Source organism: Lycorma delicatula, chromosome 4 (genome assembly GCF_047948215.1).
Source record: "Lycorma delicatula isolate Av1 chromosome 4, ASM4794821v1, whole genome shotgun sequence".
Classification (NCBI taxonomy): Eukaryota; Metazoa; Arthropoda; class Insecta; order Hemiptera; family Fulgoridae; genus Lycorma; species Lycorma delicatula.
In genome coordinates, this window is record NC_134458.1 from 131484258 (window position 1) to 131509453 (window position 25196).

General features: G+C 32.8%; 1 protein-coding gene across 5 annotated transcripts in view; it reads left to right on the forward strand.

The window, feature by feature from the left end:
- Positions 1–25196, forward strand: part of LOC142323876 (tetratricopeptide repeat protein 21B) — a 107998-nt gene that overhangs the window by 59449 nt on the left and 23353 nt on the right. For all 5 annotated transcript variants that reach the window (XM_075364177.1, XM_075364178.1, XM_075364182.1 and 2 more), the window contains 7 exons: positions 1167–1332; positions 2600–2841; positions 6824–6964; positions 7679–7817; positions 11914–12029; positions 19277–19507; positions 21801–22089. In XM_075364177.1, coding sequence (XP_075220292.1) covers positions 1167–1332; positions 2600–2841; positions 6824–6964; positions 7679–7817; positions 11914–12029; positions 19277–19507; positions 21801–22089 — 1324 coding nt within the window. The remainder of the gene's footprint in view (positions 1–1166; positions 1333–2599; positions 2842–6823; positions 6965–7678; positions 7818–11913; positions 12030–19276; positions 19508–21800; positions 22090–25196) is intronic.

The following is a 25196-nucleotide window of genomic DNA, read 5'->3' on the forward strand; positions in this document are numbered from 1 at the left end:
TTAATTCTTGTATTAACCTGATCTTAGTTCAAGTTTTATATATTGTTCATTCACTGTTCATTGGCTTTGTTTTCTGTATAAAAACAATTTTTTTTTTACATTCAAGTTGTTTTGGTTTTTTTCTTAGTATATATGAAAAAATTAGTATTTATGGGTTGTAAATATGACAGCAAACTGCATGGTTCTTCAGTACCTGGAATGTCTCCAAGAGTAGCATACAGAAAGTTGAAGGATGATATGAAATTAGATAAAATGCCAATAGTGTAAGCCACATTCCTTGAATGTTCTTATAGATAAGAGAAGTTGAAAATGCTGGTTGAGTAGATCACTGCAGGCTATTGGTTTTTTTTAGTGACTTATGACATAGTTAATGTCACTTAAAAGTACAAATTCAGTGATTAGCATAATATTTCCTACTAAGTTGAATGAAATCATCTTGCTACTGCTAGTAAATCCAAAGAAATCTGTATGAGCATTATGATATGAAAGAAAAGAGTCAATAAAGTTGTATAAGGGGAGCTTACTTGATCATTAGCAAAAATGTTTGGAAAACATGTTTGAAGTGAAAAGTAGATGAGCGAAAATGTTGGAAGAAACCTACAGCGAAGGTAATAGCAAAGTTGAGTAACACTGATGCAAATGCCTTGGCAGGCATTTGCAACATCATTGGCATAGTGACTGACGCCAATCTGATGACTGTGATAATCAGAGTTCAATAAGACAACTTCTGATGAAGCTTATCAGGGCTAGGAATGGAGGCGGTGGTGTGGAAACTGGAATTGTCACAAGGTGGGTGTTGTCATCCACAGGGGTCTGGATGTTTATTACATAAAATGCAAATTGGTTTTGCTTGACATTTCTTCAAATTTTAGGAGGAATTCAAATTTCACTGCTTCGGTGAAATTTTTATTAATATATTTTTTACACTAATGATGACTATACTAACAAAAGTTATGTGTATTGCCAGAACTAAATGAAATATTTTACTTGATTTTAAACAGTTTTTAAGAAATATTCTTTTAAGAGAGATCGAGTGTTTTATTTATAAGATATTAATAGTTGTTATTTTGGAATTCTGGTGATTAAATTATAAGAACTTAGGTATAATATTAATAATAATAACATGTATTATTTTTATTTATTTTAATGTATATTTCTTTTAACAGGGGAAATATGATCAAGCTGAATCTAGCCTTGAAAGAGCTTTAAGTTTTAATTTAGAGGTTCGTGAAAAGCCATGGTATCATTTACTTTTAGGCACTGTTCATCGATTTCATGGTGATCATGAATCATGTATTAATTCCCTAAAAACAGCTTTATCTATTAATAATGGTAAATAGCATATATATATTTATATATGTATCTATATTTAGTTTTATAATTTAAGATAATTAATTATAAATCACTGTTTTATTCATTTTAAAACTATTAATGTATAAGATGATTAAATGCAGTATTAATTATTTATTTTAAGATAAGGACTGATAAACTGCTGTAATTTAAAAAAAGAAAGGTGTGTTCTTCGTAGCACTTGTTTTGATTTCTTTGATATTCTTTTTGTGTTGTGTGTATTAAGATTAAGCCATTGGAGGTAGATAATAATTAAATTAATATGCTTAAACATTATATAAGTAAACCTGTATAGGAAATATGACAATACATAGATAATTAGAGCTAATAACCGAACGAATGTTAAATAAATATCACAAAATAAGTTAAGAATACATGTACATATGTACTACTCACACCAAGATGACGTAAAATGAAAAAAGAAAGATCATTAAAGTCACAGTCCACCTGAATTCAAATGAATGTTAACAATTATTTATTAAGAATATTAACAGTGTTACCTTTATGGACACAAAATCATCTCTACTGGCTATTGTAAATAATGATTTATCAAAAACTGTCTTAATTCTTTACATCAGATGTAATTGTAGAAATGTTTTAGTGTAATATATACATAGAGATCTTGTTGGTAAGATACAGAAGAATTAGCAAAAAAAGGGATTTCTGTAATTTAGAAAGTCTCAAGACTGTTTTCTATTGATGGGAAAAGCACCTACTACCTTAGAATATAGTCAAGCAAATTTTTTTGTTATAGAATCAGGGATATGTTGGTTGGTAAAATTTATGAAAGCTTATTAAGGTAATATAAACAAACCAGAATTCTAAAGGAAAGCATGTGTTATTAGTTTTTGTTTAACAATGGGAGTTAATTCTTTGACTCGGCACCATAATAAAAAGTTTTTTTTTTTGTTGGAAATTTATGAAAGGTGTAGACACTCCAACAGCAACATTTTCTGGTATGCGAAGCATCAAACAGTGATAATATTTATTGCTATATTTGTAATAAATATATTCCTAATTTTAACAAGAACCTTTTTTTTTATCTCTCTGAACTTTTTTGGAGACTAGATTAAAGATTGTGTAAGTCAGTTATAGCCAGTACAAACAACATATTATAATAGTAATAATTATTTTAAAATTTCTTTCTTCTGTTTTTGTAAAGTTTAAGTATCTTTAGTTTGGCAGTTATGTACATGTTTAGGGTTCATATTTATTTTAATTTTTATAATCTTTTCTTCTTTTTTTTTAGAGAGATTATCTTTTATAGAATTAGGCAATTTGTATCTTGAAATGAGTGGAAGCTTGATGGCTCTAGGACAGTTAGAAGAAGCTGGAAAAGCCTTACAGGATGCTGGACAAAAGCTAAGAGAAACACATGAAGAAGGTCGTGTTACTATTGCTAGTGCTGAACTGGCATTGTTAAAACATGACCCTACATTGGCTTTAACTTTATTATCTAGCATTACACCTAAACATCCATTTTATATACAGGTAATCCTTTCTTTTTAATTTTCAACTTAAAAGTAACATAATTTTTTAGTAAAAATTTTTCCCTAGTAAATAGCTGTAGTGGTGCTATTTCTTAACAGAAGAGAGGTATACTAGGCCCAGCCAATGTATGAGCTTAAGTCATCACGAGCAGACAGCGTATTATTACTCAGCCTGAAAACATCAACTCTGGGTATCAAATCGAAGTATTACTTTTTATCATACTGTACGCAGTAATTACTGTCATATGAACATTTACAAATTATAAACAGTACGTAATTAATTGTTTTATAATCTTATAACTAAATTATTAATTTTTAATAATAAACAAAAGCTATTTGAATTTTCTTCATGTATCTAATTCAAACATCTAGCAACCAGCCTCACTAAATGAATCGCATCACTGTCACTTTCATTTTCACTTTCACTATCAGAGTCTACACATATAATATAATGTTCTGTCATTTCATCTCAGTGGTTCCAGTTTTTCATACTCTTTTTCAATATTTTTTCATTTTCATTCCTGGGATTTTTTTTGTAGGTAATTTTTTAACATTTGTAGAAGAAAATGTTGTGTTATGACTTGCCACATGTCTCTATGGCTGACCATACCACCTCAATCGGATTCAAATCAGGATGGTATGGTGGAAGTCTAAGAACACTATGCCTTTTTTTTTTTAAAAGTTCATCCAACTGATATTTTTGTACTTCAGTTTTATGTAACTTTATTAATTAATATAACTCTGGTTTCAGCATTTTTGAACTATATGGAATATGGGTTTTCTCCAACCAATCGGTCATATCTTTTCTTCTGGAGTTAGAATTTGGCACTTTATCAATACCTGTGCTGTGATAAGTGGTGTTATCAACAACTACTACTGACACTGGTGGAAGATTTGGAATCAATTTGTCATGCGTCCATTTCATGAAATTGTCTGTATTTGTATTGTTATGGTAGTTGTCACTTTTTGAACTTGCTTTCCAAGTTAGTAATGCATTCGGATTAGAACAGATTTCTCCTCCAGCATGAATTACTATTATTAAACAATCACCTTTATTAACTGGCACACGAAGTTCCTCAACTGTACCATCAGACCATGACTTTGTCAAACAATGTGAACTTAAAATGTACGTTTCATCCAAATAAAAAATTGTAGCATTGCTTTGTCTGTATTTAGCCATTGGCTGCAAATATTCTATTCTCTTCCACCTGATATCGTATTTCTCAATTAAAAGTTTTCTGTTATTTTCAGTTTTACGTCATTTGAAACCTAACTCTTTCAGAATAACAGCTGAAGTTGATTCACTGCCTTTAAAATCAATAGATGACTAAAGTTCTTGCCTTATTTTTTTTAAAGTAGGTAATTGATTCTTCTTTAAATGAAATTCATTAACTGTGTTTAACTACACCTAAATCAAAACTGTTCAGTCCATTAACAGGTTTTGAATATTGTTTATTCTTTTTCGGCATGTTGAAAGAACACGATTTGGATGTTTATTGAAGAATCAAGTCTTTTTTCTCTTCTGAGTTTTTGAACTTGTATTCTTGATATCCCACAAGCAGCAGTAGTTCTTCCTTCGCATTTTTGATTGCCAAGTATATATTTATTGTCAGTTAATTTACCTACTTTTAGAACTCCTTTTTTTCATAAACTCATAAACGTTATTGATAATTTCATGTGCTTGATTCTCAAGTTTTTTTTCTTAACTATGGATTTAAATTCATTTATGTATAAATTTTTATAGGCCTGTACAAAATACCAATTGAGCATTAGGTCATTGGTTAAGGAATTGTTATTGTTTACAAGATTGAGTCATTAAGAATTTTTATACATGTAATCAACTCAAGTGAAAGAATTGAACACACAACATAAATGTATTGTTTAGGTGCCCGTACTGTTTGCAAGTCAAAAAATAAAATAAAAATAATAATTACACGCAAAAATAATGTTTTGGAAAACAGTAATATAATGAGATGTCAGCATGTGATGTGCTCGTAGATTCACTGGAACAACTCTACATAAGCTTTATATTATCTGGTTCAATCTTTCTTTTGGCTGTTATCCGTGTTAAGCCACCTGAGGTACACAAGGTACTAGTTACTTTCTCTGAGAGATATAGTGTTTATTATACAGCCAGTCCTTCTGGTGATCATAGTAAAGGTGTCAGTTGGCAAGGCTGAGCATTTTTTCATTTTGGTTTATCTAGAATGCTGTTCTTCAGCATTCTAAATGAATGCTTTTTGGGCAGTCGTACTCTCATGGCATTGATAAAGTAAGCTTTCTTCATGAGAAGCCCAAGTAATATTTAATAACATTGTAATATTATTACAGCATAAACATAGTATTATTTAATATTAATAACATTGACTACAGGCAAAAATTAGTTACATTTATAATGCAAACTTATCATAATTTTTTTTTAAATTGAAAAAATGTTCAGGTGTGGTTTTATGTTACTGAGAATTGGGAAGTTTTCTTATAAAACCTTTGCAATGAAACTCATATTTTACTGTCCCTAATTTTGTTAATACCTAAATGTGAAGAATACAGAACAATTAGTTTAACTAGTCATGCATCAAAAATCTTAACTAGAATTCTATACAGAAGAATTGAGAGGAGAGTGGAGGAAGTGTTAGGAGAAGACCAATTTGGTTTCAGGAAAAGTATAGGGACACGGGAAGCAATTTTAGGCCTCAGATTAATAGTAGAAGGAAGATTAAAGAAAAACAAACCAACATACTTGGCGTTTATAGACCTAGAAAAGGCATTCGATAACGTAGACTGGAATAAAATGTTCAGCATTTTAAAAAAATTAGGGTTCAAATACAGAGATAGAAGAACAATTGCTAACATGTACAGGAACCAAACAGCAACAGTAGCAATTGAAGAACATAAGAAAGAAGCCATAATAAGAAAGGGAGTCCGACAAGGATGTTCTCTATCTCCGTTACTTTTTAATCTTTACATGGAACTAGCAGTTAATGATGTTAAAGAACAATTTAGATTCGGAGTAACAGTACAAGGTGAAAAGATAAAGATGCTACGATTTGCTGATGATATAGTAATTCTAGCCGAGAATAAAAAGGATTTAGAAGAAACAATGAACGGCATAGATGAAGTCCTACGCAAGAACTATGGCATGAAAATAAACAAGAACAAAACAAAAGTAATGAAATGTAGTAGAAATAACAAAGATGGACCACTGAATGTGAAAATAGGAGGAGAAAAGATTATGGAGGTAGAAGAATTTTGTTATTTGGGAAGTAGAATTACTAAAGATGGACGAAGCAGGAGCGATATAAAATGCCGAATAGCACAAGCTAAACGAGCCTTCAGTAAGAAATATAAGTTGTTTACATCAAAAATTAATTTAAATGTCAGGAAAAGATTTTTGAAAGTGTATGTTTGGAGTGTCGCTTTATATGGAAGTGAAACTTGGACAATCGGAGTATCTGAGAAGAAAAGGTTAGAAGCTTTTGAAATGTGGTGCTATAGGAGAATGTTAAAAATCAGATGGGTGGATAAAGTGACAAATGAGGAGGTATTGCGGCAAATAGATGAAGAAAGAAGCATTTGGAAAAATATAGTTAAAAGAAGAGACAGACTTATAGGCCACATACTAAGGCATCCTGGAATAGTCGCTTTAATTTTGGAAGGACAGGTAGAAGGGAAAAATTGTGTAGGCAGGCCACGTTTGGAATATGTAAAACAAATTGTTGGGGATGTAGGATGTAGAGGGTATACTGAAATGAAACGACTAGCACTAGATAGGGAATCTTGGAGAGCTGCATCAAACCAGTCAAGTGACTGAAGACAAAAAAAAAAAAATTTTGTTATATATGATTATTGAAAGTAAAACAGATTTTTTGTCTAAATATCATAATTTTTCCTGAGTTTTGTTATTTACAACCCAGTATTAAGTAATGTTTACGTATTTACTTTTACGTAATTTATACAATTAGTATGTTTTCATTTTTTAAAAGGCACGCATGAAAATGGCTGATATTCATCTTCATGAAATGAAAGATGGTCGAGCTTATGCTGAATGTTTTAGACAACTTGTTGAAACAAATCCTTCCACTGAAAACTTAATAATGCTTGGTGATGCTTATCTTGCTATTCAGGTAATTTTTTTTATCCCTTAGATTACAAAAATTATAATATGCTTTTATTTAATTTAATTTTTAATAAAAATTTGCTTGCCAATTATATATATAATTTATAAAAAAACAAAATGACAGAAAAAAAATCAGATTAGTCTGATTCATAAATCAATCTGTTGTCATTAGTAGGTTCAGTATCCTGCTACAGATATTTTTTTTGCTTAGTTGTTGATAGCTATGAGGAAATTTGTTTATTTAATGTGAATTAAAAACTTTTATTATTAAAGGAGTTCTCTTTAAAATTAATACAGATTTTAAAAGACTTTTTAAAATTACATGAAAATTGTTCATTCAGAGGACTTTTTGGACCTAATTATATAACACCTGTCAATACATTTACAATACTGTTTGTTAGATGCATAGTTGAACTCCTAAAGGTCCTGGAAGAATAATTTCCAAGTAATTTGAAAGTGAGATCTCTTTCATCATTTTCAGTAATTTAAAAATATCACATTCTGTCATGTTTTTTAATGTACTCTCTACGTTTGAGAATGCTAATTGTGTAATTCTTTGTATTTGCCCTCTTTTATTTTAATGCTTGCATTGCATATGTCTTTACTGGGTATTTTATGCCTTCGTCATTTCTGAATTTTAACTGGTTCTTTTCTTAGTTATATTTTTATTTTGTTGTGTACTCTATTATGTAAAATATTAATATTTTGAAAATGGTTTTAGGAACCAGAACAAGCGGTTGAAACTTATGAACTAGCATTAAGGAAAAATCCGAAAGATGCTTCAATTGCTTGCAAATTGGGTAAACTACTTGTAAAAACTCATCAGTATGGAAAAGCTATAAAAAGTTACAGAGAGGCAGGTATGTTTTCATACTGGTGTAGTTGTTGAATTTATGTTTTATTTATAACAAGTAAATGCAGTAAGAGTAGAAAAAATGTTGATTATGGCTTATGAATGTTTTCCGTACCTTAAAATAGGATTTTTTTTGCAAATTATTACAAGTAACAATCATAAATGCTTTAACCAAAGATTTGGACTACGGGGTAAATGTTACCAAAGTGCTTCTCATTAGGTAGGTGATGTATAGTGATTAGAAAACACCATAGTTAAATACCTGCAAAAATTTTAGAAAATCACAGAACTATTTATTTGCTTTTCAAAGTAACTATGGTTTTCTTTAATTTTTAGTTTAACCAGTATTATGAGAATCACTATTACACTTGCTGACCTTTTACAAATAGTAAAAGGTTTGTGTTTTTTCCATTTAGTGATCAGCTAATCTCTTTTTCAGTAGTCTACTTTAGAATTAAAATTCTAGATTCAATTTCAGTATGTTTTAGAACTTGGAAATTGATAAATCCTATTTAAAAAAGTAACTAATTCACTCTTCTCATCGTAGCAATCTTCAACTTCTGATGCATTATTACAGTAATGTCAGTAATTATCACTTTTTCATCATTCATCCTATTCAGTATGTAATAACATTTTTATCTTCACTATATATAATGCCCACACAGCACATAGAAAAAAAATTAGAAGATGATTGCAACAACCCTATCATAGTTTATAAATGTCACTTAATGTTAGATACAAGTACAATATCATGACTCTTTGAATTTAGATTTAACATGTAAATATCAGAAAAAGCCAATAGAATAATAGCATAGTTGTACAAGAATTATTTTGGTTGTGCTAACATGACCAGAAAATTTTTTTTGGTATATAATTAGTGATATTATTCTGCCAACAAAGTTTGAAAGTTATTGTACATGACAGTAAGGTATTTAGAACAATCTAACTCCCCTTAAAATGTTAAAATATGAAATTTGAATTAAATATTTTTATTTTTAAATTTAGTATGTATAATTTTTCAGAAATATTAATTTTTTTGGGTGTGATTTTTTTTTTTATACGTTGTGATTTACAGCCTGTTTCAAGTACTTTTGTGTTGGTGCTCACATGATAACATACATTTAAGTAAATATTTGTTGTTTAATTCCTGTATATAGTGTATGACAATTACATGTTATATGACAAATACCATATTTATTCGAGTACCCCCTGCCCACAAATAAGCCCCGCACCTCGATTTCCAGACTGAAAATCTAAAAAAATAATTGAGTATATACCGGTATTTTAAAGTGCTACAGATATGATAAAAAAATACGTAAATACGAAAATATTCAGAAAGTAAAGCATTTAATTTGTTCATTTAAATTACAAAATTAATATTACATTAATAATTAATTACTGTAAGTACTAGTTTAGTTCAGAATCAGTAGGCCAGTCAAACGAAAAGAAAGTATCATGTTGAAAAGGATCATTCCAATACACCTTTTAATATGGGATTTTATTTTTAATTAATCACTGTCACTGTCAATGTCTGTAGAAGAGTTAACGGTAGTCTCCACATCGCTCTGCCAAAGGTAATCTTCACTACCATCAAGTTCATTACATATTCCACATTTTTTTAAACTTTTCCTTACTAATTCCGTGGAAATACCTTCCCAAGCATCTTTTATCCAAATACAAATCTGGTTAAAATCTGGACGTTTGATTCTTCCTGTAGGCGTGAGAAAGAAATTTTCATCAGCCATTCATTTACTGTGCAGTTGTTTTAATGCAGATTTGAACGGTTTATTAACGCAGACATCTAGTGATTGCAATAGAGATGTCAATCCGCCTGGAATTATTACTTGGTCTGTCATACCCTTTTTTAAAATGTCTTTCATTTTAAGTCGAATGTCCCCGATAACTATCCATTACTAGCATACTGGTATTTTTTTATTAAGTAAATCTCCTGATTGCTTTTGCCATACACACCTGATCCAATCTAAAATTAAGGTTTCGTCCATCCAACTTTATTCCTGTGCTCTGATAACTCCATTTACCTGTACAGTAGGAAGATTTTTTCTTTTAAAAACAATGTACGGAGGTAATTTTGATCCATCAGAAGTAATACAAAGCATAATACTACACCTTTGTTTTTCATTACCACCAGTGCGAATCGTAACACTTTTTTCACCTTTTTTGTTAACGGTTTTGTCAAATGGCATTTCAAAATATATGGGGGTTTGATCAGCATTTCCTATTTGAGAAGGGTAGTACAGGCAATTTGTCATCAAAATAGGCTGTATTTAAAAATCCTTACCTACCGATTGATCTTTTGTCCATCCGTTAGGGGTGATGAGGGAATGCGTTTTTCTCTGAATCTATGCATTTTAGAGAAAAGTTTTTCAATCAAAAAATTTAAGGACATTCTCCTCTACAGTTAATGTCTGTGAAGTTATGCCGTATAATTTGAAATTGAAATACTAGGTGGCGCTGAAGTTGTAAAAAAGTTGTAAACGAGTAGACCGGTTTCCAACATGTGCCCAATTCACAACATTTTCACACTTTCACAAGCTACAGCTACAAAACGGTAAGTTGTACAAGAAAATTGTTTAAATAAAAGTTGGTTGTTTTTTGAGATTAACAACTTTTCCAAATGCAATACAGACGAAAAACAATACTTTCCGGTGAAAAAACCGAAAAAACACGTTTTTTACAACTTCAGCGCCAGCTAGTATTTCAATTTCAAATTATACGGAATAACTTCAAAGACATTAATTGTAGAGGAGAATGTCATCTACATTTTTTGTTTAAAAAACTTTTCTCTAAAATATATAGATTCAGAGAAAAACACATTTCAAAAACTTTTTGAGTTTTTCAAAAATCTATGGGAGGGGGATGTTAAAAATCTGGAGTTAAGCTTCCCTCATCACCCCTAACATATGGAAAAAACATCAATCGGTATGTAAGGATTTTCAAATAAAAATACAAATTGACTGTACTACGGCACATAGCCTTTATCTTTTCTAAGATTTATTATGTATTTGTGAAAATGTAATATTTTTTGTTCATAAGCGTCTGGAAGTCTTTGAGAAATGGTCGTCTCATCTTATTGACAAATCATTTCGTGCAAAAAATCGTGTTATCCATCCATGGCTTGCTTTAAAATGAACTTTATTCAATGACTTAGCGATTTCACGAGCATATGATTGACACATATCTGTCGTGACATCATAACCACATTTCCTTTTTTCTATAACAGTCATACAATTTTTTTTCTATGTCTTTGTCTTTTGGTTTTAAGCCACAAAAAGCCCTTTTATTACCAGTGCCTTTCACCAGAAGTTGTTTCTTCTTATGCCAGTCTCAAATGCAGCTTTCATCTATACCAAATTTTCTTCCTGCCACCCAATGTCCAATTTTTTCAGCCTCTTCTATAACGTGCAGTTTTTCATTTACTGTAAAAGATCGTAGACACTGTCCTTTTGTACTCATTTTAATGCATAATTAAAATAAATCACCGTATTAAACTTTACAAGATAAACTAAACAGATAAAATGCACATAACTGTCCACATATACAAACAGTACAATGACTATGGCGAGTAGACAAGACGACGATGGGTAACTGATACTGTAACTGTAGTGTCATTAGAACCGAATGCAGCCTATACAGAATGAATCAGTTTTATAAAAATACCGTAACTTTGTTCCTATCGATAATATGAACAGGATGTTAATAATTAAGGGTGTATTCTGTATAAGTAGCATCTGGTATTGATAAACGAAAGCCTAATGTAGCTATATTTATGTGATTAAATTTAGGTACTTCTAAGAAAACGTTTACTTTACATAAATTATCCTGGCTAAAGGCTATGTTTCAAGTAAGCCCCACACTCTTATTTTTTCTCTCCAATTCTAAGAAAAAAAGTGTGGGGGTACTCGAATAAATACAATATTTAAAATTTTTTATGCATTGTTTAGCACATATTATGTTGGATCTCTTGTTTTGTTTTTAATAATCTGGATTTGAATCTTGATGTTCCCTCTGTTTTAATTTTTTTATGTTGTGTATTTGACTCTATTAATATTGTTCAAAGATTAATATGGGATTTTGTGTTATAGGTCTAGAAGGTAGTTTGGAATTAGCCGAATTGCTGTTAAAATTAGGACAAACCGATCATGCAAATGCTGCATTAAAAGATTTACCACTTTCTGTTAAGGCACCACTGTTAGCCAAGGTATTATAAGGAATTGCTATGTTTAGTTAGGATTAATTAATAGAATACTAATGAATGATACTATGAAATAACATCTCCACAGTATTATTTTCACTGTGTTTCATCTGGAAGGTTCTAGATTCAAATTCCAGTCAGGCATGGCATTTTTCATTAGTAACAACATTTTTTTTTGTCCCAAGTGACTGTAATTTATTTACCTGGTAGTTGCTAAATTAAAATAAATAAAACTAATAATTAGCAATTAATCTTTCCCAAGAGCTCATCAAAGTTCTTGGGAAAGATTAATTGCTAACGTTGAGGATGATCTGTATGGCAGGCAGGAGCTAGCTTAAACATTTTTTAGGTCAATGGGACAAACACATAGAGAACGTGTGCGAATAAATTGTGTGTCAGAGGAGGAGTGGATAAAGCATTATGCGGACCTATGGTATGATGAAGCTTCCCCTGATTCTGAATTTGTTGACTGCTGCTCCAACTGTCATGTTGATGATATCATCATGGATGAGCTTCAGAAAGCCATGAAGAGTTAGAAAAAATCAGAAAGCAACTGGTTTAGATGGTGTGAATGCTGAGATTATAAAATATGGTGGCTTGTTTTTTCATTTACATCTCAACCCCCATTGGGGAACACACCCTCCTTGTGACGATTCCAGTCATCACACCACCCTCCCTGTTCCTAGTCCTGATAGGCTTTAACGGAGGTTGTCTTTAGACCCTCTAACTGATTACATCTCAAGTAATAAGCTAGGCCTCAGTTGGGATGCCACCAATGTAAATGTCTCTGTAGACATTCACATCAGTGACTTTTTTAACTTGACCTTTGCTCTCGTTGTTGGCCTCTGCCGGACATCTTGACTGTCCTACTTTGTTTCCCTCTGAACCAGCTAACCAAGTTCACAGAAGCATGAACCCCATGGCTACTTCTATTTTAAGTAAGCTATTAGTGACTGTAAATGTCTCATAACATAAGAGTCTAATTGGTAAATAAAATGTACCCCACCAGCAATGTTGTTCACAACAACGAATTTAATCTCAGTTCCCTTACAATTTTAACTTGCTCAGTTGACCTCCTACTCCCACACAGCTCCATTGCTGAGTCCCACGTGACATTTACCTCACCACATAAAACTACCACTGTCAAGATAGTGCTACACCTCACGGCTGCATGGACAACCATGCCCTTGGCAGTGCAGTCACTATCCTGTCGACAGCGGTAATGCAACTCTGCTATTGTTCGTCCTTGTCAAAACGATGCTCACCTCTTGGCTGCATGGGAGACCATGCCTGCGGCAGTGCAGTCGCTGTTCTGCTGACAGCAATACTGTCATTACAATTCCACTATACCTCAAACTAACTGAGGCTCGGTGCCAATGCAGTACCCTAGCCACCCAGTGTATTACTCTACTCATACCCCATCAGCTGTTATGCTCAGTGCAAGATATTTTAGGAAGCCAGCCACTATTGACCATTCTCTGCAAGTCTTCCAATTGACCCGCAAATCCAGAAAGGAATTTACTCTGTTGAGTTCCCTAGCAATTCTGGTATGTTCAGCCTCGTATCAGGGACAAACATAAAGGACATGGTCCACAGTATAATCAACTCTACAGTGTGGGCAGAGGCCTGAGTCAACCAATCTAAACCTAGTCAAACTTGTGCTAAAGGCACCATGTCATGATAGAAATTGTATAATGTTCTGATTGCGGGAGACCCACCTAATCGCTCGCAAACCTGTTACATCTGGAAATATACTATGCATATAACGACCAGTAGAAGATTCATTCTACCTAACTTGCCAAGATTCGAAACCTTGGGCTTTGATCTCACACATACACAACGGTGTAAGAAGGCCTTCCTTCTTAGAAATATAACTCTTGCTATATTCTGTAGCCAGGATATCTATTGGTTTTGTGCTGGCGATTACAGAGACCGCCTCTCTTGAGATGGTTCTGAAGCCTCCAATAACCGCTAGAAAAAGATGCTGGGCTCATAATACAACATCCCTATAACATTGAAATAGCATATGATGAGCCCAGACGGGTGCAGCGTACAACATTATGGCCTCACAGACACTTTTGTAAAGAATACGCATGGTATGGAACCCCAATCTGGATGGACCACTCTTCGAACACCAAAGAAGACATCAATTGCCTTGCTTGTGACAAACTGAAGGTGCTCCTTGAATTGAAGTATCTCATCAAGTATTAAACCTAGATATTTCTGAACGGTGACATACCTAATGTGAAGACCATGAAAACTTGTGGGTGACAAGTTTCGGCTGGGTGGCCTTTCAAAAACATCATCATGGTCTTTTCTGCACTAAAGACCATCTTATGCTGAAGACTCCACAACCTGAGTACTCAACATGCCTGAGTTGCATCTGATCAAGAAGAGTATCTGATTTTGCATGCAACCACGCTGCTGCAATTGAAACAATGCTGAGAGCCACCACAGATTATTGAAGGCCCTGGATATGTCTAAAAAAACACCAATAACATATTTGCAAATACTATTTGATGCTGTGTCCAATACCTTGAGAGTAGCGTCCTCTGTGCCCTTGCCAGGGCGAAAACCATATTGGTTGTTCATTAACAAGTGATTACCCTACTATTTATTCGAAGGTATAAAACCTTCTCGAAGAACTTACCTATTACAGGCAAGAGTGTCAGAGGCTGGTAAGAAGAGCTTACGGTGGGATTCTTGTCACCACCTTGGAAAAGTAATTTTAATACACCATGTTTCCAACAAATTGGAAAATATCCAGCAAAAAGCATTCTATTGAAAGTCCTAGTAAGGGGACGAAGAACTATGGGCAATATGCAAACAAGGAGTTCCACCGTGATAGAATCATATCCAGGTGCTTTATTCTTAGCTAGATTGCAGATTACCTGACGGATCTCTACTTCTGTAATCTCAGAGTCAAAACCTGTGACTTATCTATTACAACACCGTCCTGTGTCGAGAGAGCCAATAGAAGGTCATTTTTCTTCTTATGTCCAAGACAACACCCCATGGGTCCTTATTTCCCTGCTCTTTTACAAAAGAGCACCAAGTATGTTGTTTAGAAGACCTAATCTTATGAAAGTACTTGGTTCTTGTTCGGTAATTGTCCACGAACAGAGCTGGACACCAATTAGGGTCACCCATGTTGTGCGGCTCTCCTGAGCCAGTCCACAGTCTGCTTTATTGCAGTCAAGTCCCAAGTCCACCAACCAGCTACTCTCTCTTGACCTGTATCTTGGGGAATGGATTGATCTGCCGCTTCAATGACTGCGGAAGAAATACCTTCTGCCAGGTCCTGTAATGGGAATTTGTCCAAACTTTGAGCAAACACCTGAAGTCTGGCCGCAAGAAGATAAGAAAATTTAGGCCAATCTGCCTTTCTGTGCAGGAAGCGTCCATGCTGAACAGGAATGTACTCCTATTGACATCGCGTAGCCTGCTTAAATTGCAAAAAATTGTACTAAGTCAAAAACTGTAAGCCGATGATCGCTTGCACAATCATCAACTATGGACCAGTTCTGAATCCTACCAGGGATATCCTTGCCAATGGTAACATCAATGTTGGTACCACAGAAAGTCTTCTGTCTATTAACTATGCCAGCATAGGTAGCCAACTTGCCTTTAACATTGAAAACCTCTAAATTATACTGCGTGATGAAACCTTTGACCAATTGACAGCCTTCATCTGTGATCTCACTGTGCCAAAGAGGTGATTTGGTATTTGCATCAACACCTGTCAGAATCAGACAACCTCCTCATACCAACCTAAGTATTCTATCCCATTTTTCCAAATGCTGTTCATGGGACATCTGTACTGGAAATACAAACTTAACAACTACTAGATCCAAACCATTTATGGCAAGCTTGACGATGACATTATGCATGTCGAGGCCTGCAGCACGAAAACACTGTCCAAAGATTTCCTGCACAGAATTGTGGACTTACTGTCTTGTCCAATGAAGAACTTTTCCATCCTTGGAAACCTGGCAGATCTCTTTTGACCATGTATGGGTGCTGAAGTATGACATTGAGACTCTGCTGTTCGACACCCTCACCTAACTCTACTTGGACAACATAGGCACCCTGGGTATTCAGTTGACTGAATCTAACCATCCAGAGAGTTGAAATATATCTTAAATGCCCTTAGATATGGTTGCTATCTAAGGGCAGTTGAGATGTACTCATTATTGACGGAGTGCCTGTGGTTCTTGTGCAACCTTTTACAAGATGGAGTCTCTTTCCTCTACAGACAGTCATCTTGCTTGTGGCTTTCCTTGCCACAATGCTTGCAGACCAATGCGTATTTACAGAACTTGACCCTCTGACTGAACCTGCTGCTTTAAACATCATTGCATTTCAAGGTATTCCTTAACACGACAAGATGCAAAGTTGACATATATCCTCCCCTCAGCCAAAAACTTCTGGAAGAGACCAGCACCTACTTCAAAAACCCTGTGATACCGCTGGACATCATGTTTACCAGTCTTGAAGACCATCCTACATTACTTCTCAAAAGCAGCCTTATCCAAATCTGTGAAAAAGCCTTATCCATATCTGTGTTCTGCTCTCGTATGAGAGTCAGAACACTTCATCGGACAAACTGCGGTCAATGTTGTAGACAATGACCCACGCTTCCTTTTGGGATCTACCTTCACGTCAAGCTTCTTGATGACCAGAGTGTCCGTGATGACTCAAACTGTCTCCTTGTTATCTGCAACTGCAACCAACCCTTAGCTGGTTTCTTTTATGTCTCAAATTTTAAGGCCCCTTTGGTTGTCTGAAAGGGCAGCCTGAAAGTCCTTTTTCAGGTTTTTACTGGACTTGGTTGAGTCCTCAGCCATGTTAACATAATGTACCTCTGGCTTTTTTACCATCTAACTCTCTTTCATCTTATGCTTCACGATGTCAGCATAGCGCCTAGGCTGTGCCGGGGCCGGGGCTGAGACCAGTTTTTGAATAACTTTGACCTCCTTGGGTTGGGAGGCCAACTTTTCATACCCTTCCACCAATGTGGACAGAACCTTGAAATGCCGGAACTTGTGGTATCAACTTTGCTTTCACCTTTGAGCTGAGGTTGCAGAGGTTTTCTGCAAAAACTAGCAGACTATCTAAGTTCTCCTGCATTGCCTTAACCATCATAGCAGAAGTTCCTGGTCTGCCCTTCTTGCTTCAGAATTTCTGTATAAGAGGGTTTGGCTTAACTGCCCGGGCAGGTGTACCTGTGTCCATAGTGGACCTTCATCTTCTGATGTCGAGGAGGTCAGAGAAAAAGGTTCCAGCCTCCTCTTTTGCCTGGACTTCCGTGCTACAATTTGAAATGCTTTCATGACCTGAGATTCCCTTATCTGACTACTACTATCTACTCTAGATGCTTGCTTGTCTACCTTCTATCTTTATATTGGGTAATTCCACTGGCATGACAACTACTCACAACGAGCTACAGGCAGCCAAAGACCTTGAATATTCTCCTGTCACTCACTGTACCTCTTCGTCACTGTCAGATTGAGTACATGAAGTTGAAAAACTAGCATGTAATCGCTGATTACGGCCTTCGCTCTTATAAGAGTGCAGTCAGGACTAAGGGGGCGACCCCTTTGCTCGTCACAGGGACTTATGACCAAGAGTTGTTGAGCCACTCTTTCAGCGCAGTGAGGCAGGTGCTTGAACAAGTCTTGCACCTTACAGTGTAACTCCGTGAGTTGTATATAATGGTCTAAACTTTATTGACACAAAACATTGCAGAAGCACTTTACCACAGCAAACAGAAGCAAAACACAGACACTGGTGGAAGGTATATACTTGACCACCAGTTCGGAATAGCACTGACAAAAATTCAAAGCAACGTACACTTTGCTCGAAGAGATTATTTACACCTTTACAACATGTTGTACAGAACAAGTCCAATGAGCCTAATCCTTAACAGATAATGTTTGATGATGATGATTACTAATAATAGGCAATCTGTAAAAATGTACTTTATTACTAGCTGTTGTGGTTGGAATGTCTACGCAGTTTTGTCATGAAATAAAAAAGCATGTGAAATGTGCATAAATACCTCTTGTGTAAGCTGAATTAGGAACTGATTATACTTGAAAAATTGGTGGGTGCAGTTCTGTTTTCTACAGTAGACCGCACACAATTGATGTAAAAACTTCAAATTGAATTATTGATAATTAAATAAAAAAAGAGGAGGTTTGGTGTTGTGACCAGTAAGAAATGTAATGCCTGGTTTTTATTTTTTAGTAGAACCATTTTAACTCTTCAAATTTATTATAATTTGATTAGTAACTTGTTTTAAAGCCTGCCTTTATTTTTAATTTTTTTCATGTATAATTGGTGGTGTATTAACATGATTAAGAGGTTTAAAGCTGTTAAAACTAAGCAGTACCTGGATTGTATCTATATATTACGTTATTTCAAACGTAAAAACTTTCTTTGAAGTTAATATTTTCATGTATTGTTTTAATATCAGCAAAGTTTGCAGTCTTAAGTAAGTTAGGCAGTTGGTGGCAGGGTGTGTTTATTGTTCAAATACAAATGGCATAAATTTACTACAGGTTAATGCATGTATACAACATTAGTAATATTTTAGTGCTTGTATGAGCTGTCAGAACTTGATGGTGGTCTTACTTAATACCAAACCAGAGCACCAAAAATTATTCATTCAGAAAAACCTTTTCTTAAATCTGAGAGTTTTACAATTATTTTTCTAAGTGTTTTGAGAATGGAAACATATTTTTTACTGCTGAGCCCTCTTCCATTAGAAGGCTGAAACTTTAACATATTTAAAAAAATAATGAGAAAATCTTCAAAGGGTAAATTTTTTTAAATGTTAAATTGCACTTTACAGATAGTTTCAAAGATGATCTACTTGAAAAGCCTATTAATAATCAAGTACATTTAACTATTCACTTATGTTGCCAAATTACTTTTATAAAATGCATTTATTGTACATTCAAAAGTTCAAAAAGAACACGTTTAAAAAAAAATCTATGTAATAAAAGTTTTATCAATTTCCATTAATGATTAGTAGGGTTTCAAAAGTCAGGCTTCACTTTGTATGGTGCAGAAAATAGCAGACAGTACTGTAACAATAGTACATACTGGGTTTACACTGATTTCTGTTTGTAAGTATTTTAATGTGCTTCGGTATGTACAATATTTAATTTGATTTCTGCTAAGTATATATTTGTTTGAATTATTTATGAGTTTTATGGATTGATGTGGATGAAAATTATACCTTTCAGGTTCGTGAAAAATCAGGAGATATTGAAGGTGCGCTACAAATACTTCAGGAAGTACAGGAACAGATGGGCAGGGGTGATCCTATTTTTGCTGCTAAATTGTGTCATCAAATGGCAGAGTATGCTACAATGTTAAGAAATTATGATTCTGCAATTAGTCATTACAAACGTTCATTGTTATATAAACCAAATGATTCAGTGACACAGATTGCATTAGCCAAGTTGTACATGCAGGTATTTCGAAGTACTGTAATGATATTATTACTAATTCTTATAGATAATTCTGGTGGATGATTGAAGAATTATCCACCAGATATTAATAGTATCTCTTTCTCTCACACTCTCTTAGTTATAATCCAGCAATAAAATGATGTATGTTGTTGAAAAACCATATTGACCACACACAGGTTGTAATATATTGTATCAAAGGTATTTTTGGCTTGGTGTGTTTAAATGTTTGTAATTAGCTATTGAAATAGAAATTGAGTTGTCAGATATTTCTGCATAAGTATAATTTTAAACATTTTATAGATTTTTTTAAGTTAAGATGTACATAAATATAGTCTAATTTAAAGATTACTGAATTAGCTGTTATTTTTGAAGTTAATAAAAAGCAATTTTTGTTGTTGAATAAAATTAAAATTGTATTCCAAAAAAAATTTCAAATCTTGTTGAACAGAATCATAATCATCAAAAGGTTGATATTTGATGTAATACAATTTTAATGTATATATTTTTTAACTTCACTTATCTTAATACTTCTAGAAAAATAGTTTGAAAGTGGAGACAACAAGAAGTAATTTTTTTAGATTACAAGACCCTAATTGTTTGTAATTTTGAACTTGAGAAGTAAGGGATGAAGAGGAAAATAAAACTAACTTTTACTAAAAAGAACATAGAGAAGTCATAAATATATTTTATGAAGTGGTTGATAGTTCTGAATGTTTGGGAAGTGTGATGACCAGAATAGAAATGCACTTGTATGAACTGCAGATGTATACAAGGTGATTAAAGTCCATTTTGAATTTGCTACCTATATATGCACTTCATGATCCCACCAAGTGTGAAGTATGAGGAGTAATCTGAATTTTGATGGCAAAAAACAATTCAGCAGCTAAAATTCTCAGGCAAATTTGTGATGTTAATGAGCTAAATGTTATGAGTGACACTAAAGTAAGACATCGGTGTTATTCATTTTGAGAAGGGTGAATGAACATTGATGACGAAGAAAGATAAGTGGCCAATTGCTGTGATAATGTGATAATTTTTGATCAAAAATTTTTTTTCTTATGAAATTTAGTGATCACAGAAATACTTTGAATGCCGATATGTATTGCAGAATATAAAAAAAAATCTTAGAACTATAAAATCAAATGATGTGGGATGCTATCATGAGGGATTTTGTTTTGTATGACAATGCCTGGCCACACATGGCAAATCAGAGAGACAGTGGGGCAGTTTGAAAAATTTCATTAGAAAATCTTTAATCATTCTCAATACAGCCCTGACCTAGCTCCCACTAATTATTTTCTTTTTCTTCACCGTAATTAGTGGCTTACATTACAAAGATTTTACAGTGATGATGAATTGAAAAATGGCATTATTATGTGGTTTAAATGACTGGTGATAGAATTTTTTGATGAGGAAATGAAAAAGCTAGTGAAGCATGAAAAATGTTGAAGATGAAGGCAGCTATGTAGATTGTAGTAATGTAGTTTTTATGTGTAAGTAATAAAGTTTGTCCATAAATTTCAGTTTTGTTTTTATTTCAATACAAATCTTATTTTAAAAATACACCATATATATATATATGATGATACTTAGATCAATGTCTATGGACTGCTGATGATGTATATGTATATATATATATATATATATATATATATATATATATATATATATTTTTAAAAATTGAAATAATTCATTAACATATTGACCACTGTGTTAATAAAATTTAATATTATATGAAATATAAACCACCAAAACACTTGTAATTAATAAAAAGTAAGCTAAACTTACTATATTAATTTCTAAGAATAGATTTTTGCAGCATCTTGCTTTTTCATTTGGTAATAAATTTTATAATTACATTATATATAATTCTTTTAAAAATTGTTGATTTATTGGAGTGTTCTCTGTTTAAAAAACAATTGATTGTATTATGAACGCATATGCAAATTCTTTTTGTTCAGTACTGGAATGATGTGGATGTATTGAAATTAATCTTTTTAAGATTCTTATTACTCCTCTGCACTGTTAAATTATATTTAAATTCTATCAAATAAATCACCTAGGTACAATATATTGAGATAAGACAGCTTAATTTTTCATGAAAGTACTTCTGTGGAATCCTACATCCTCAGTCATGATTGAAATAACAGAATTATTTTGATCATGACTAAAAAATCATACTTATATTATGTCTGTTATTGAACAGTCAGAATTCTGGCTAGAAGAGGATATTGTAATGATTATTACTGTTAATTGTGTAAAATTGTATTTATTGATATAATCTTTTGATTATTAGGTAAATGACTGGAATTCCTGCCAGACAACATGCTCTTCATTATTGAATGTTGAACCAAATAATGAACCTGCGTTATTAATGTTAGCTGATTTAGCATTTCGTCGTGTTGATTTTGTTGGTGCTGGTATTCATTTTGCTCAGCTTCTTTCACGCCGTCCTGCATATTGGGTAGCATTAGCTAGACTTATTGAGGTCAAACGACGTACTGCACAACTTCCTGAAGCCAGAGGATTTCTTGAAGCAGCAGCTGCAGCTGCTCCCAATCAGCCAGGTCTTTCCTATTGTACCGGTAATAATTGATGCATTATAAAAAAAATTCATTAGCAAAATTTAATTTCATTAAGTTTATTGAATTGCACTTAGTTACAATGATGTAATGATGACCTGTTAATGATGTAATTCTTTTTAAGTTTGTTAGTGTTTACTTATAGCATATAAATTAAGCTAGAAAATTCCTTTGTAAAATCAGGGTGCATGCCATTTTAGAATCAAACATCCCAATATCAATTGTCTTCTTGTTTGTAATTTCTTCTGCATTACTAATCTAAATAACTCTTCACTGTATTCTTCCAATTTCATTTTTACCTCCTACTTGCGAGTTTTTTTTAATTGACAATAAAATTTGTAGCTAAAATTAAAACTATTCAAATTTTTTTTTTTTTTCAGTTAATTCATATTTTTGTAAAGTTTGTATTGCTTATGCAATAAATTTATATAATATAAAAAAGCATTTACAGAGCACTTTATATATAAAGAAATTGTATCTTTATGTTTATTTAAAAAAAATTACAGAAAAAATATTTGAAAAATGAAATAAATATCTTATAAAAAGCATTCAAACAATAAAAATAAATTTTACAAACAAGTAGTAGTAGTAGTAGTAGTAGTAGTAGTAGTAGTAGTAGTAGTAGTAGTAGTAGTGTAAAAACTGGAGACATGTTTCAACAACAACAGATAAAGTAAACAAAGAAACAGCTGGTTTACACAATGATATTAACTGGAATGTAATGTCAAAACATTTGTTCTAAAGCTTATTTAACAACAGAAAAAGTAAATAAAGAAACAGCTGGTTCACACAACAATATGAACCAGAATGTAATGTGAAAACATTTGTTTCAAGTTAGAACTTGTTTAATGTAAAGTATTAAAGGCGAAGAAAAAACCATTAAGGTTCATTTTAACAATATTGCACTAAGATTGTAGCATATGATGCCATATGAAAATATGTACAGAGTATGGCAAAATGTGGCTTGTACTTTATATACTTTGTACAGAAAAACACATTAAAGGTTAAACTTAATAAAATATGTGTACATGAAATAGGATGTAACTGTGTTGCTTCTAGCATGTCAAACATACCTGAAACTAGTTAGAGCAGTGATTCTTAACTGTTTTTAGCTTTGCAACCCCCAAAAAAGTAAAAAAAAATTTATAGTAAATATTTTGCAACCCTCTAACCCTAACCCAGTGAAACCTAGTTAAAACTATTTAGCTGTGTTGAGAGCAATGGGTATGAATATGCATATATGTAGTGTACAAACATGAGAAATTTACAGTTTCCAACTTGATGTGTATGTATTCCTTGAAATTTGATCTGCTTGCATAATATTCACTGTGAAGGCATCATATTCGAACATGCAAATGATATGTTTGAACACGTCTTGCTCTCAGCAGTATAAAAGAGGCATAAGGGATTGCAGAACATCAGTTTAGTTTTGAATGCAAAGTGTGCGTCTGGTGCCTTTATTTAAGTTTTTAAAAGTCTAGTTTCAATAAACTAATAATTGGGGTTTCAGTGTTTTTAGTAAATGGTCAAACGGTGTAACTGTGTTTTTTTTTTTCAATTAGATTCTTATACAAAATGAATAAATTTGTGAAAAAACAAAGTGAGTTACCTACATCCAGTGAATTGATTGGTGAAAAAACAAGATTGTACAATAACAGTTATTTAAATTATAGTTTTACCTAATTGGATAGAAAACCACAGTGCATTGTTTGCTTTTTAGTGCTTTCCAATGAAAAAATGAAGCCATCAAAATTAATTTGACACTTGGAAACTAAACATCTGGATCATAAAAGCAAACCCTTGGAATATTTCAAAAGAAAATTATATACTTCGAGAAATCAACAAACTTCTAGTTGTATCTCAGACCACACTAATAAAAAGTATACTTGTAACATCTTATATTGTAGCATTAAGAGAAGCTAAGATGTCCAGACCCCCATACAATTGCAGAAAACCTCATATTGCCTGCTGAAATTGATATGATTAGTGTTTTAATAGATGTGGAAGAAGCAAGAAACTGAAAAAAATCTGCTTTCTAATGACAGTATCAAGACAAATTATGACATGACTGCCAATGTTTGTGATCAGATAATTCAGAGAGTGAGTTCAAGTGAATTTCTTAATATTCAATTTGATGAATCAACACAAATGTGGCAAACATTTCTCAGTTCTTATGTTTTGTGAGATGTGAATGCAATAGGGATAGATCAGTCAAAGAATTATTTTGCAAATTAATACCTGGTCAAGCAACAGGATGGTGCATCTTTTTGATGTCTTTTATGAAGCTACTAAAAACTATAACATCGATTGCACAAAATGTATTGCAGTAAAGAAAAGTGGAATATTGCAGAAAAGCACAGTGGAATTTTGAAAAAATTAAAAGATCGTCTTATACCAAGGGCAGATGGATGCACTGCTTCCTTCATAGATATGCTCTTGCCAGAAAAAATATGTTGGAAAATCTCAAACAAATTCTTTGTAAAGCTGTAAAAATGATTACATTTATTAAGTTGGCCATACAGAGTAGGCTGTTTGCTAAACTATGTGATGAAATGGGTGGAAAAAAATGTTGTCTTTTCCATGCAGAAGTTAGATGGTTATCACAGGGGAAAGTGTTAATCCAGTTATTGGAATTGTGAAATGAATCAATAATATTTTTCTAGGATAAACAAATCCCATTCTTAATGTTTTTACACAGAATAATGAGTATATGTTGCTGTTGGCTTACTTAACTGATATATTTTTACATACGATCAATCCAGTTTGATAGCTGGATTATTTGCCTTCAAAGCAAAAGTTTTGCATGTGGTGCTTGTTTTTTAAGAATATACAGTAATCAGTATTATATATATATATATATATATATATATATAATATTTTTTTTTATCTAAGTACCTTTCTGTTTAACAAGTTGAACTGTCACATTTTTTCAATACATTCTCAGTTAATTTGAAATATTATGTGTTACATATGCAATTCAGTTAAAGCAGCAGTTTTGGTATTTTACGTGTCGCAAATATATTTAGTAGTTAAAAGATGATGTATTGAAAAAATATGAAGGATCTTTCAAAGGAGAACCTTACAACATAAGTGGTTAGGTGGTTAAGAAA